This window comes from Salvelinus alpinus, chromosome 17, assembly GCF_045679555.1.
Source record: "Salvelinus alpinus chromosome 17, SLU_Salpinus.1, whole genome shotgun sequence".
NCBI lineage: Eukaryota > Metazoa > Chordata > Actinopteri > Salmoniformes > Salmonidae > Salvelinus > Salvelinus alpinus.
Window position 1 is genome coordinate 12,753,983 of NC_092102.1, and position 16,073 is coordinate 12,770,055.

The 16,073-nt window shown below is 44.4% G+C and overlaps 1 protein-coding gene across 5 annotated transcripts in view; it reads left to right on the top strand.

Moving 5' to 3' along the window:
- The window catches only part of scn8aa (sodium channel, voltage gated, type VIII, alpha subunit a), a 96,237-nt gene that overhangs the window by 43,183 nt on the left and 36,981 nt on the right, over positions 1 to 16,073 (top strand). For all 5 annotated transcript variants that reach the window (XM_071347256.1, XM_071347258.1, XM_071347259.1 and 2 more), the window contains exons 7-11: positions 5,789 to 6,010; positions 6,199 to 6,262; positions 8,298 to 8,439; positions 14,663 to 14,869; positions 15,696 to 15,983. In XM_071347256.1, the coding sequence (XP_071203357.1) occupies positions 5,789 to 6,010; positions 6,199 to 6,262; positions 8,298 to 8,439; positions 14,663 to 14,869; positions 15,696 to 15,983 (923 nt within the window). The remainder of the gene's footprint in view (positions 1 to 5,788; positions 6,011 to 6,198; positions 6,263 to 8,297; positions 8,440 to 14,662; positions 14,870 to 15,695; positions 15,984 to 16,073) is intronic.

Genomic DNA, 16,073 nt, shown 5'->3' on the forward strand with positions numbered 1-16,073 from the left:
CCTTTTGGCAAACTCCAAGCAGGCTGCCATGTGCCTTTTGCTGAGGAGTGGCTTTCGTCTGGTCACTCTACCATAAAGGCCTGATTGATGGAGTGCTGCAGAGATGGTTGTCCTTCTGGAAGGTTCTCCCATCTCTACAACTCTGGAGCTCTGTCAGAGTGACCATCAAGTTCTTGGTCACCTCCCGGACCAATGTCCTTCTCCCCCGTATGCTCAGTTTGGCTGGGCGGCCAGTTATAGGAAGAGTCTTGGTGGTTCCAAACTGCTTCCATTTAAGAATGATGGAGGCCACTGTGTTCTTAGGGATCTTCAATGCTGCAGACATTTTTTGGTACCCTTCCCCAGATCTGTGTCTCGACACAATCCTGTCTCGGAGCTCTACGGACAATTCCTTTTACCTCATGGCTTGGTTTTTGCTCTGACATGCAATGTCAACTGTAGAAACATCTCAAGGATGCTCAATGGAAACAGGATGCACCTGAGCTCAATTTCGAGTCTCATAGCAAAGGATCTGAATGCTTATGTAAATAAGGTATGTAAATAAAATCAAAATCAAAAAAACTGTTATGAGGTATCGTGTGTAGATTGCTGAGGATCTTTTTTTAAATTTAATCCATTTTAGAATAAGGCTGTAACGTATCAAAATGTGGAAAAAGTCAATGGGTCTGAACACTCCGAAGGCACAGTATATATCCTCACTACGATGAGGTTTTGGGTGTAAGGTGCCTCCTTTCATTTCTGCACCAAATCATGTCCCAATTTTATTTTTAATTTATGTACAATAGACTTGCATTGGATTGCTCCAATCATACTCACCTTAAATTGTACTGCTTTATTAAACAAGGAAATTATAAATGTTTAGGCTCCCCTAATGGTATGTATAACTTAATTAGATTATATATAACTTTTTCTTAAATTATGAAATATTAGATACATTTACCTCAAAATCGTTTTGCTGGAATGACTTTTAGTTTTTGTTTTGAGGAAAAATATTAGATTATTAGTTGAGCAAGAGGTTTGGCAGCCAGGGAAAGTGTTCCAAATAAAATTGGTGACATAAAGTGGTTTCTGTGAGAATTATAGGAAGGGGGTTAGGTAGCCCACGTTCCTCCTTAGAATGCATCATCTAATGTTGTTTCCCACCATTCCTTAATTTTGGTATAGCGCGTCCTCTTATCTGATTATCAGATGATTATCAGCTGCTGTCAAATACACGTGGGTATGAAAAGACAATTCTCTTCCTCAATAACATGAAAAGCCGAAAGATTATGACCTCCTGGCATTTAAAGCATACCATTTTCTTTTAAACTTTATATACTAAAAAACATTATTTTCGCATACCCAAAATGCTTACTATTTAGACCGCAAGTATGGGTATTCGGGCAAGGCCATTAAGAATAAATATATTTTATTATGTATGAATTAAATTCACTCAGGAGCGTCACTGAAAATATAGAAGAAATTGTTTCTTATTATGTCAACGATATATTCATTAGGTGCATGACGCCTTGTTAGTGGTCCATTTTTTGCCACTAGTCTGCATCGTAGTGGTTTAGATTTTTGGTGCGTTCAAGACAACTGGGGACTCTGGAAAAAATCTCAGACTATGAAAAATGGTGTCGTCAGTGATCTCTTCATGTCGGAGAAGTCGTGACTCTAGGAAGATGCCAGAGTTTCCGATTTGTAATTCCAAGTTGGATGACAGTTAAAAACTTTTTTCACAGTCTGAGCTCTTTTTTTCCCAGAGTTCCCAGTTCTATTGAATGCACTGACGTCAGAGTTCTGAGATTTCCTTGTTCCGAGTTCTGAGTTCCGAGCTGTCTTGAACACACCATAAGATGGGAGCATATTATAGAATGAGAGGCCAAGCCTGTTGTACCACTAGTGCAGGCTTGGCCTAAACCAAAAATGGGCCCTGGGTATGTGAGAGGTGAGTCGCGAGTTATGAGAATACATCTATAATCACACCCTATTTTGTTCTTAATTTGGGTTGTTGGATGACAATTTGGGTCACCGATGTTCAATTTCACATTTGCGTCTCGAGTTGAAAAGGTTTAAGAACCCCTAATGTAAAGAGTCAACAGAAGCCCCTCAGGCGTTTCAGTTCCATGTTTGAGGGGACTTTCCGGTTTCAAGAGTAAGAGACATTCCGGTTCCGGAAATTTTTGGAATCCTCCTGCACTTTATGGACTCATTGCTTCAGCCACTGTGAGTTCTGCCTGAGGATGATGCCTGTCCTGAAGGTAAAATAATATGATTCTGTCTTCAGTAAAGCGCTGTAGGTTTGGAGAAAGAGTCTGTAGTAGGGTTGGGCTAAGAAGGGGTAAGAGTCTGTGCTTCGACCTAACGACACTAAAATACAAGAAAAGAAGAAAGGAAAGGCCCCAGAGTGGCAATGGCATTGAATTGTTTCTGTTCAGCCTTGGAGTTTAAATTACCTGCATGTGGTTGGTTTCGACTTCCTGCCTGCTTGTGCCTCTGTCCTCTTATCATGGCCCCCTTGTTGTGCTGCTGTGCTTCCTTTCTTTCTTTCTTTTCCTTTCTTTCTTATGGATTTTCACTGTTCTGTTTCGTCCTCCCCCTCTAGTTCAGGTGTAATCCACCATTGGCCCTGCTGGCTAGAAGTGCAAATCTTTTGAAAGGCAAGATACTATAGGTCTCTTCCTGGTTCAATAGTGATATCTCTTCCTGATTCAATAGTGATATATTATCTCTGTCATATTTTTCTCTGACTAACTGTATAAAGCCATTGAGTGTCTCAATACTGAAGCTCAGAACAGAGGGGGATGGCTCTTTAGTATTACTTGTTCGTTTTGTATTTTAAAATGTGTTGTATGTGTTCAGTTGTTAAAATTTGTCTAAAGTTTGACTGTCTTTAACCAATGAAATGTAAATTTAAGTGGGATTTCTGTGATTATTGTAATGAAACTACTTTCAGTATTCTATTTGCCAAGACTTAATCAAATGTCCGTTTTTCAGTCCACCTTCTTAAAGACAATTTTACCTTTTTGATATACACTGAGTATAACAAATATTAGGAACACCTTCCTAATATTGAGTTGACCCCCCCCCCCCCCCCCACAAAACCTTTTGCCCTCAGAACAGTCTAAATTTGATGGGGGTATGGACTCTACAAAGTGTCAAAAGCATTCCACAAGGATATTGGCCCATGTTGTCTCCAATGCTTCCTACAGTTGTGTCAAGTTGGCTGAATGTTGGAGCATTCTTGATACATAGGGGAAACCTGAGCGTGAAAAACCCAGCAGCGTTGCAATTCTTGACACAAACCTGTGTGCCTGGCACCTACTACCATACCCCGTTGAAAGGCACTTATATTTTTTGTCTTGCCCATCCACCCTCTGAATGGCACACATACACAATGCATGTGTCAGTTGTCTCAGGGCTTAAACATAATTATTTAACCTCCCCTTCATCTACACTGATTGAAGTGGATTTAACAAGTGACATCAATAAGGGATCATAGCTTTCACCTGGATTCACCTGGTCAGTCTATGACATGGAAAGAACAGGTGTTCTTAATGTTTTGTATAATCAGTTTACGAAGTGCATTCGGGAAAGTATTCAGACCCCTTGACTTTTTCCACATTTTACTTTACAGCCTTATTCTAAAATTGATTAAATTGTTTTTTACCCTCATCAATCTACAAACAATACCCCATAATTACAAAGCAAAAAAATGTTTTTTAGACATTTTTGCAAATGTAAAATTAAAAACTGAGTGCACATTTGCATAAGTATTCTGCTCCTTTACTCACTAATATGTTGAAGCACCTTTGGCAGCAATTACAGCCTCGAGTCTTCTTGGGTATGACGCTACAGGTGTGGCACAGCTGTATTTGGGGAGTTTCTCCCAGTCTTCTCTGCAAATCCTCTCAAGCTCTGTCAGGTTGGATGGGGAATGTCGCTTCATAATTATTTTCAGGTCTCTCCAGAGATGTTCGATCGGGTTCAGGTCCAGGCTCTGGCTGGGCCACTCAAGGACATTCAGAGACTTGTCCCGAAGCCACTCCTGCGTTGTCTTGGCTATGTGCTTAGGGTCGTTGTCCTGTTGGAAAGTGAACCTTCGCCCCAGTCTGAGGTTCTGAGCGATCTGGAGCAGGTTTTCATCAAGGATCTCTCTGTACTTTGCTCCGTTCATCTTTCCCTCGATCCTGACTAGTCTCCCAGTCCGTGCAGCTGAAAAACATCCTCACAGCATGATGCTGCCACCACCATGCTTCACCGTAGGGATGGTGCCAGGTTTCCTCCAGACGTGACACTTGGCATTCAGGCCAAATAGTTAAATCTTGGTTTCATCAGACCAGAGAATCTTGTTTCTCATGGTCTGAAAGTCCTTTAGGTGCCTTTTTCCAAGCGGGGTGTCGAGACTTTAACTGAGGAGTGGCTTCTGTCTGGTCACTCTACCATAAAGGCCTGATTGGTGGAGTGCTGCAGAGATGGATATCCTTCTGGAAGGTTCTCCCATCTCCACAGAGAAACTCTGGAGCTCTGTCAGATCATCGGTTTCTTGGTCACCTCCCTGACCAATGCCCTTCTCCCCCTGATTGCTCAGTTTGGCCGGGCAGCCAGCTATAGTACGAGTATTGGCGGTTCCAAACTTCTTCCATTTAAGAATGGAGTGAGGCCACTGTGTTCTTGGGGACCTTCAATGCTGCAGACATTTTTTGGTACCCTTCCCCAGATCTGTGCCTCGACACAATCCTTTCTCGGAGCTCTACGGACAATTCCTTCGACCTCATGGCTTGGTTTTTGCTCTGACATGCACTGTCAACTGTGGGACCTTATATAGACAGGTGTGTGCCTTTCCAAATCATGTCCAATCAACTGAATTTACCACAGGGGGACTCCAATCAAGTTGTAGAAACATCTCAAGGATGATCAATGGAAACAGGATGTACCTGAGCTCAATTTCGAGTCTCATAGCAAAGGGTCTGAATACTTATGTAAATAAGATATTTCTGTTTTTTATTTTTAATACATTTGCAAAACTTCCTAAAAACCCTTTTTCACTATTGTGTGTAGATGTTTTTATTTAATCCATTTTAGAATAAGGCTGTAACGTAACAAAATGTGGAAAAAGGGAAGGGGTCTGAACACTTTCCGAATGTTCTGTACATAACATATAACATATTTTAAACTGGGTGGTTTGAGCCCTGAATGCTGATTGGCAGACAGCCGTGGTAAATCAGACTGTATACCAGGGGTATGACAAAACATTTGTACTGCTCTAACTACATTGGTAACCCATTTATAATAGTAATAAGGCACCTCGGGGGTTTATGATATATGGCCAATGTACCACGGCTAAGGGCTGTGTCCAGGCACTCTGCGTTGCATCGTGCTTAAGAACAGCCCTTAGCCATGGTATATTGGCCATATACCACACCCCCCCAGGTCTTAATGCTTAAATACAAACTGTGTATTATACTGATAACATTTACATTCGTATTGTATGTGATTAAATACCCAGCTCAGGCATTAGGTTTTAATATGCGTATTATAATGGCTGCTCATAACAATCCATTCCCTTCAAACAATATACTGTAAGTTGAATGCTGTCTGATGAAGGAATGGCTGTAAAACATACAGGATAGTACAGTATAGTACTGTAGCTATAGCATCTTAAAAAAAAACGCAGTCACCTTGTTTGGGAACTTCAAGACACTTCAAGTATACACACCTTCCGCATCACCTCTTTGGTTTGTGCGTGTGTGCGTACGTTTGTCTGTTCGTTCGTCCGTGCGTGTGTGTGTTTCTCCCTCTCCAGGCCTGAAGACCATTGTCGGTGCTCTAATCCAATCTGTGAAGAAATTGTCAGACGTTATGATCCTCACGGTCTTCTGTCTCAGTGTCTTCGCTCTGATTGGACTACAGCTCTTCATGGGCAACCTACGGCAAAAATGCGTGATTTGGCCAATCAACTCCACCGAGAACTACTTGGCCAACGGCAGCAAAGGCTTCGACTGGAATGAATACATCAATAACGACAGTAAGTAGCCTAGTCACAGTCAAACACACCAGGGTTGTGTTCTTTTGGGCACAGTGGCACACCATAGCAAAAGGTTTCAATTCTCTGGGAACCTTTGTCCTATATCCCTCTACATAGCTAGAGAGAGATGTTATTCTGATGCTGTTCTGTGTGTGTGTGTGTGTGTGTGTGTTTGTTTCTTTCACCAGCCAATTTCTACTTCCTGCCTGGACAATTGGATGCCCTTTTATGTGGCAACAGCTCAGATTCTGGGTGAGTACCTACTCTGTCTGTCTGTCTCCTTGTCTGTCTTTCTGTCCTTCTCCTCTTCAGACCCACTCTTCTCTTATCCTTTTATTAAACCAGACAACTGTACGATACGGCAGCCATGATGTTTTTGTATGTACAGTGCATTTTGAAAGTATTCAGACCCCTTCACATTTTCCACGTTTTGTTACGTTACTGCCTCATTCTAAAATGGATTAAATAAATAAAAAATCCTGATCAATCTACACACAATACCCCATAAGCGAAAACGGTATTTTTTTGCAAATTTATTACAAATAAAAAACAGAATTTCCTTATTTACATAAGTATTCAGACCCTTTGCTATGAGACTTAAAATTGAGCTCAGGTGCATTCCGTTTCCATTGATCATCCTTGAGATGTTTCTGCAACTTGATTGGAGTCCACCTGTGGTAAATTCAGTTGCTTGGGCAGTTGCTTGGGTCCTAGAGTTGACAGTGCATGTCAGAGCAAAAACCAAGCTATGAGGTCAAAGGAATTGTCCGTAGAGCTCCGAGACAGGTTTGTGTCGAGGCACAGATCTGGGGAAGGGTACCAAAAAATGTCTGCAGCATTGAAGATCCCCAAGAACACAGTGGCCTCCATTATTCTTAAATGGAAGCAGTTTAGAACCACCAAGACTCTTCCTAGAGCTGGCGGCCCAGCCAAACTGAGCATACGGGGGAGAAGGGCATTGGTCCGGGAGATGACCAAGGTCACTTTGGTCACTTTGACAGAGCTCCAGAGTTCCTCTGTGGAGATGGGAGAACCTTGCAGAAGGACAACCATCTCTGCAGCACTCCACAAATCAGGCCTTTATGGTAGAGTGACCAGACGGAAGCCACTGTCACGCCCTGACCATAGTTTGCGTTGTATGTTTCTATGTTTCTATGTGATAGGAGTGGGCATTGTATGTTGTATGTCTAGTTTGTCTGTTTCTATGTGTTTGGCCTAATATGGTTCTCAATCAGAGGCAGGTGTTTTTCGTTGTCTCTGATTGGGAGCCATATTTAGGTAGCCTGTTTTGTCATTGTGGGTTGTGGGTGATTGTTCCTGTTCCTGTTACTGTGTTCACGTTACGGGACTGTTTCGTCTTCGTTCATTTTGTCTGTTTATTGTTTTTTGTTCGTTGTTAAAGTATTCTATTAAAATGGATAATCATCACGCTGCATTTTGGTCCTCCAATCCTTCATACTACTCCTTATCAGAAGAGGAAGAAGACGAGCGTTACAGCCACTCCTCAGTAAAAGGCACTTGACAGCCCACTTGGCCCACGAAAGACTTGATGAACAAGATTATCTGGTCTGATTTAACCAAGATTAAACTCTTTGGCCTAAATGCTAAGCGTCACGTTTAGAGGAAACCTGGCACCATTCCAACGGTGAAGCATGGTGGTGGCAGCATCATGCTGTGAGGATATTTTCAACGGCAGGGACTGGGAGACTAGTCAGGATCGAGGCAAAGATGAACGGCGCAAGGTACAGAGAGATCTTTGATGAAAACCTGCTTCAGAGTGCTCAGGACCTCAGACTGGGGCGAAGGTTCACCTTCCAACAGGACAACAACCCGAAGCACACAGCCAAGACAACACAGGAGTGGCTTTGGGACAAGTCTCTGAATGTCCTTGAGTGGCCCAGCTAGAGTCCGGACTTGAACCCGATCGAACATCTCTGGAGAGTTCTGAAAATAGCTGTACAGCGATGCTCCCCGTCCAACCTGACAGAGCTTGAGAGGATCTGCAGGGAAGAATGGGAGAAACTCTCCAAATCCAGGTGTGCCAAGCTTGTAGTGTAATACTCAAGAAGACTCAAGATTTTTTTTTCAAAAAAACATTTTTAGATTTTTAATTATGGGGTATTGTGTGGAGATTGATGAGGGGGGAAAAACGATTGAATCAATTTTAAAATAAGGCTGGAACGTAACAAAATGTGGAAAAATTGAAGGGGTCTGATTACTTCCCGAATGCACTGTATACAGTATAATGCTGAGTCACTGAATGGCTGTGTCTCTCCTCTCCCCCCAGCCGCTGCCCCGAGGGCTACACATGCATGAAAGCTGGGAGGAATCCAAACTACGGTTACACCAGCTTCGATAGCTTTGGATGGGCTTTCCTGGCTCTCTTCAGACTCATGACACAGGACTTCTGGGAGAACCTCTACATGCTGGTGAGTATGATATACAGTATAAATTATGATATACAGTATGGTATACGGTATTATATACAGTATTAAATACATTATGCAGTATGATATACAGTATACACTACCGTTCAAAAGTTTGGGGTCACTTAGAAATGTCCTTGTTTTTGAAAGAAAAGGAATTTTGTTGCCCATTAAAATAACATCAAATTGATCAGAAATACAGTGTAGACATTGTTAATGTTGTAAATGACTATTGTTGCTGGAAACGGCTGATTTTTAATGGAATATCTACATAGGCGTACAGAGTCCCATTATCAGCAACCATCACTCCTGTGTTCCAATGGCACGTTGTGTTAGCTAATCCAAGTTGATCATTTTAAAAGGCTAATTGATCATTAGGAACCCTTTTGCAGTTATGCTAGCACAGCTGAAAACTGTTGTTCTGATTACAGAAGAAATAAAACGGCCTTCTTTAGACTAGTTGAGTATCTGGTGCATCAGCATTTGTGGGTTCGATTACAGGCTCAAAATGTCCAGAAACAAAGATTTTTCTTCTGAAGCTCGTCAGTCTATTATTGTTCTGAGAAATGAAGGCTATTCCATGCGAGAAATTGCCAAGAAACGGAAGATCTCGTACAACGCTGTGAACTACTCCCTTCACAGAACAGCGCAAACTGGATCTAACCAGAATAGAAGAGGAGTGAGGGCCTCCCGGGTGGCGCAGTGGTCTAGAGCACTGCATCGCAGTGCTATGCTGCGCCACCAGAGTCTGGGTTCGCGCCCAGGCTCTGTCGCAGCCGGCCGCGACCGGGAGGTCCGTGGGGTGACGCACAATTGGCTTAGCGTCGTCCGGGTTAGGGAGGGTTTGGCCGGTAGGGATATCCTTGTCTCATCGCGCTCCAGCGACTCCTGTGGCGGGCCGGGCGCAGTGCGCGCTAACTGAGGGGGGCGGGTGCACGGTGTTTCCTCCGACACATTGGTGCGGCTGGCTTCCGGGTTGGAGGCGCGCTGTGTTAAGAAGCAGTGCGGCTTGGTTGGGTTGTGCTTCGGAGGACGCATGACTTTCGACCTTCGTCTCTCCCGAGCCCGTACGGGAGTTGTAGCGATGAGACAAGATAGTAATTACTAGCGATTGGATACCACGAAAAAATTGGGGAGAAAAGGGGATAAAATTTAAAAAAAAAAAAAGAATAGAAGAGGAGTGGGAGGCCGCAGTGTACAACTGAGCAAGAGGACAAGTACATTCGAGTTTCTAGTTTGAGAAACAGACACCTCAGAAGTCCTCAACTGGCAGCTTCATTAAATAGTACCCGCAAAACACCAACATCTCAACATCAACAGTGAAGAGGCGACTCCGGGATGCTCTTCTAGGCAGAGTTGCAAAGAAAAAGACATATCTCAGACTGGCCAATAAAAGATTAAAATTGGCAAAAGAACACAGACACTGGACAGAGGAAGATTGGGAAAAAAGTGTTATGGACAGACAAATCTAAGTTTGAGGTATTTGCATCACAAAGAAGAATATTCGTGAGATGCAGAAAAAATTTAAATATGCTGGAGGAGTGCTTGACGCCACCTGTCAAGCATGGTGGAGGCAATATGATGGTCTGGGGGTGCTTTGGTGGTGGTGAAGTGGGAGATTTGTACAGGGTAAAAGGGATCTTGAAGAAGGCAGGCTATTACTCTATTTTGCAACGCCATTCCATACCCTGTGGACGGCGCTTAATTGGAGCCAATTTCCTCCTACAACAGGACAATGACCCAAAGCACAGCTCCAAACTATGCAAGAACTATTTAGGGATGAAGCACTCAGCTGGTATTCTGTCTATAATGGAGTGGCCAGCATAGTCACTGGATCTCAACCCTATTGAGCTGTTGTGGGAGTAGCTTGACCGTATGGCACGTAAGAAGTGCCCATCAAGCCAATCCAACTTGTGGGAGGTGCTTCAGGAAGCATGAGGTGAAATCTCTTCAGATTACCTCAACAAATTGACAACTAGAATGCCAAAGGTCTGCAAGACTGTAATTGCTGCAAATGGAGGAATCTTTGACGAAAGCAAAGTATTTATATAGCCCTTCTTACATCAGCTGATATCTCAAAGTGCTGTACAGAAACCCAGCCTAAAACCCCAAACAGCAAGCAATGCAGGTGTAGAAGCACCTGGTGTCTCAAGGAGAGTGGAATATGCAACAAAAAAACATTTACAATAGAACATATATAATCACCCACCAATATTTTTGTTTTTGGTGCACTTTACTTTTGCCCAGAGCCTCATTGGCACTGGCCAATAGTAGTGCACTACATATAGGTATTGGATGCCATTTCAGACACATGCAATGACATCCGCTAGTAGAGAACACTGGATTCCTGTCAAGAGAAAGATATCCCTCCCACCTTCCACCTGCTACTGTATGACAGAAAGACTCCCCATCCTCCAGTCTAATATAAATACTGTGTTCTCCTGGCTCAACTCGCACTGTCTTGCAGCCTAGCTGCTTCATTTCCATATTGTGGCTCTTGGATCGACTCATGCTGTCTTGCAGCTCAGCGTTCTCATATTCATACTATGGCTCTTAGCTCAATTTGTCCTGTTTTACAGCTCAGCAATTTAATCTCCACACTGTGGCTCCTGGCTCAACTTCTGCTGCATGTTTTACAGCCTAATCTCCATACTATGGCTCCTGGCTCAACTCATGCTGCCTGTTTTCCAGCATAATCTCTATACTGTGGCTCCTGGCTCGACTCAGGCTGCCTGTTTTACAGCCTAATCTCCACACTGTGGCTCCTGGCTCAACTCAGGCTGCCTGTTTTACAGCCTAATCTCCACACTGTGGCTTCTGGCTCGACTCAGGCTGCCTGTTTTACAGCCTAATCTCCACACTGTGGCTCCTGGCTCGACTCATGCTGCCTGTTTTACAGCATAATCTCCACACTGTGGCTCCTGGCTCGACTCATGCTGTCTGTTTTACAGCCTAATCTCCACACTGTGGCTCCTGGCTCGACTCATGCTGCCTGTTTTACAGCCTAGTCTCCACACTGTGGCTCCTGGCTCAACTCATACTGCCTTTTACAGCCTAATCTCCATACTGTGGCCCCTGGCTCAACTCATGCTGCCTGTTTTACAGCCTAATTTCCACACTGTGGCTCCTTATTCCATAGTGCACTGCATATTTAGGGTGCCATATGAGATGCAGCTCCTCAGCCATACAGGCTCTCTGGAATGGTGGAAAGAGACGCGTAGGCTTTGTCATACAGAGCAGAGAGGGCAGGAGTGGTCAGAGGGAGGAGAAGGAAAGGAAGAGAACAGTATGGGCAATCAAGGAGACTACGTCTGCATCCCAAATGGCACCTCATTCCCTATATAGCGAGCCACTTTTGACCAGGGCCCATAGGGCTATGGTTAAAGTAGTGCACTATATAGGGAATTGGGTGCCATTTGGGATGCAGGTTACATGGCTTCTTCTCTCTTAGCTCAGAACAGACACGTTTTTTTTGTCAGATCTCCAAATCTACTGTTGTGCATGTGCCAGTGTTCGCTCATCTGAGCTTTGTAATATGGAGACTCAAGTCACCGTTTGCATTCATCTGTATTCCAGAAGGATATTTGTGCTGTCCTGTTTTAAATCAAGATACTACAGTACAATATGTGCTTGTTTTCTAAGGAGGAAAATCTGAAATGATCTCAAATGATTTCCCATTGTATTGTATCAGATTGTCAGACCATTATGGTTCAACCTAGGATTTAGATTTTGCATGCATAAACTACCCGCTCAAACATTACCAGGTTTTAAGATTGCAGCCAATCATATGCACTGTGTCCAGAGTAGGCTCAGGTGTGTGTGTGCGTGTGTAGAATATTTGGTCTGCAGTACATTTACAATGTGGTCATTTAGCAGACGCGCTTATCCAGAGCAAGGTAAAACATTTAAAAATATTTTTGAAATGTAAAAAAGGTAGCTTTGAGAGACAACCGCATGTCACGGTCTTGGTAAGCTAGTTATTTTATGGACTCTGCTGTCCTAATGTCGGGGGGAAGTCTATGTGTGAAACAGGAGAACAGTAGAGTTTCTGTCCTTTTGTCAGTTTGTGCTCCTACCCTGTCTTGCTGGGGAGTGTCGCAGTGTGTTGTGTTGAATATTCTTACCAGCACTACATGTAAACCGCATCCATAATTGATGGGGTAGGGAATTGCTTCTGCCAGAACCCAGGAAGTCCTCTCTCTCTGCCTCAACTCTGCTCCCTACAGACCATACACACTCTTTTGAAGGGCCCTAGTGCAGACCATACACCCTCTTTTGAAGGGCCCTAGTGCAGACCATACACCCTCTTTTGAAGGGCCCTAGTGCAGACCATACTTTACTCCCTCTTTTGAAGGGCCCTAGTGCAGACCATACACCCTCTTTTGAAGGGCGCTAGTGCAGACCATACTTTACTCCCTCTTTTGAAGGGCCCTAGTGCAGACCATACACCCTCTTTTGAAGGGCCCTAGTGCAGACCATACTTTACTCCCTCTTTTGAAGGGCCCTAGTGCAGACCATACACCCTCTTTTGAAGGGCCCTAGTGCAGACCATACTCCCTCTTTTGAAGGGCCCTAGTGCAGACCATACTTTACTCCCTCTTTTGAAGGGCCCTAGTGCAGACCATACACCCTCTTTTGAAGGGCCCTAGTGCAGACCATACACCCTCTTTTGAAGGGCTCTAGTGCAGACCATACACCCTCTTTTGAAGGGCCCTAGTGCAGACCATACACCCTCTTTTGAAGGGCCCTAGTGCAGACCATACACCCTCTTTTGAAGGGCCCTAGTGCAGACCATACACCCTCTTTTGAAGGGCCCTAGTGCAGACCATACTTTACTCCCTCTTTTGAAAGGCCCTAGTGCAGACCATACTTTACTCCCTCTTTTGAAAGGCCCTAGTGCAGACCATGCTTTACTCCCTCTTTTGAAGGGCCCTAGTGCAGACCATACTTGACTTCCTCTTTTGAAGGGCCCTAGTGCAGACCATACTTTACTTCCTCTTTTAAAGGGCCCTAGTGCAGACCATACTTTACTCCCTCTTTTGAAGGGCCCTAGTGCAGACCATACTTTACTCCCTCTTTTGAAGGGCCCTAGTGCAGACCATACTTTACTCCCTCTTTTGAAGGGCCCTAGTGCAGACCATACTTTACTCCCTCTTTTGAAGGGCCCTAGTGCAGACCATACTTTACTCCCTCTTTTGAAGGGCCCTAGTGCAGACCATACTTTACTCCCTCTTTTGAAGGGGGAACTAAAGCTGCATCCAAAATGGCAACCTATTCCCTAAGTGGACTACTTTTTTTTAGTATACTGAAATATTGCCACTGCAATTATACAATAGAAAACTAGTACATGCCATGATCATGTAATACATACATGTAATTCTGAATAGTATTATGAAACATTTAAGAGACGGGCTATTTTTAAAGGCTGTTTTTAAAGGTATGTTGGGGTCTTCTTTGTCTGCTGCTCTGTGCTTCTGCTTGAGCCTCTTAATCCTCTCTCCACTGGGGATAGCATCCCAATTCACTGAAATCATTGGGCTTGTGTTAGCTAGTTCGCTAGCTCGCTGGTGGGGTGTGCTTCCACTGCACTGCTTGGAAAACTAGGTCAAAATGCAGATATTGGGGAGTTGTGCCCATGCTGGGAAACTAATACACACACACACTGGGAACCTAGCGAAATGCAGTCAGTGCATGGAAGTGCTTCTGGTGCTGGCACACCCAAGAATAATTCCTACTTCCTAGTTTCAAATCAGTTATAAATCATTGATTATCAGCGTACATAATGTACATGACAGTGCATTCGAATCAGCATCACGCTCTAGTAAGCAGAAGGGAATCTAAATATAATTTATTGTGTTTGAAGTGAGGAAGTGTTACAGTAGATTCTAAATTTCATCACAGCCTGGATATCTTCACGACTACTCAGTAACTGATACATAACCTCTGACCTTTGCCCTCTAACTCTACCTCAATATGAACCTCACAGCCCTGTCATATGAGCCAGTTAGCAGTGGAATGAACCAGATTTGAGTACAAGAGGGGGAACAAAGTGACGGCCTCTTCTGGACTGGATGAGTGACAAGTGTCTGATGCTCTGCTGTACTCTCTGTTCTCTTCCAGACCCTGAGGATGGCAGGGAAGCGATGTTGTTTGGTTTAGAGGTCAGTGGTTATAGGTCAAATATCAGTGTATCTGACCCTCTGTTGTCTTCTCTCTCCCCTCCCAGACCCTGCGGGCAGCAGGGAAGACCTACATGATCTTCTTTGTGCTGGTGATCTTCGTGGGGTCCTTCTACCTGGTCAATCTGATCCTGGCTGTGGTGGCCATGGCCTATGAGGAGCAGAACCAGGCCACCATGGAGGAGGCCGAGCAAAAAGAGGCTGAGTTCAAAGCCATGCTGGAGCAGATCAAGAACCAGCAAGAGGCTGCACAGGTCAGTATCCCAGTGTCTTTGTGTCTCAGCATGTCTATGAGGTTGCGAAATGGCACCCTTCTCTGAATATAGTGCATATGTGTTTGGTCATTTGTGTTTGTTTCTCTGTCTCTGTTGTCACTGGCTCTGCAGGAGGCCACACAGGTCAGTGTCTGTCTGTCTGTTCTGTTCTGTCTGTCAGTTCTGTCTGACTGTCTGTCTGTCTCTCAGCAGCTTTCTGTGTACACTGTATGTGCTTGTCTTTCTATTGCCACTGTCTCTGCTTACTATACTTCACTCCTATCCTTGACTGTCTCTTTGGTTTAAATCTGTTGTGCCTAATATAAGCAGTGGAGCCGTGTTCGTTACCGTGCTCCTATACCTCACTGTGTTTGTGACGGAGGTGAGTAACCTTGCCTGAGACCTGAAGATCTGCATGGGCTTCCTGAGCCAATGCCTAGGTTTTGGCTTAGCGGGCTAATGCACTCTTCTGGCTCACAGCAAACCGGGGTTCGAACCCTGTCTGTCACATATGCTTAGTTTAAATCTGTTTAGCCTGATATAAGCTGTACAGCCATGTCTCTGAAGCCTAGCTACGCAAAATGGCCGTTCTGCGTACTTGCTTAGCAAAAAGATGCATACTTCCACAGCCCCAAGTAAGTGAAGTAAGTCAAGTTCAGCTGCAGCCCCGCAATTTGTATCTTGATGAAACTATGCAGGATCGTCATTTTGAGTAGCTAGCTAAGTGTGTTGCGTATTTGCACAGGGTATAAATTAGGCTTCAGGAGGGCTGGACACAGACAGGTGTTTTTTTCACTCTCTGTCCTGGTGTGGCGGTCTGCGATAGGCCAACGCCATGGCGACGTCGGCAGGCACGGTGTCGGAGGACGTAGCGGAGGACGACGGTGGGGGGAACCTGTCCTGTAGCTCGTCAGAGATGTCCAAGCTCAGTTCCAAGAGCGCCAAGGAGCGGCGCAACCGCAAGAAGAAGTGGCGCCAGAAAGAGCAGTCACAGAGGGAGGAGAAGGGGGACTGCGAGAAGTTCGTCAAATCCGAGTCAGACGACGGCAGCAAGAGGAGCCGCTTCCGTTTCCCTGACAACCGGTTGGGTCGAAAGTCTTCCATCATGAACCAGGTGAGATGACGAAGGTTGAAGGTCACGGTGTAATGTATTCTGAGCCATAGATAATTTAGCCTTGAGCGATAAACTCAGATAAACACTATT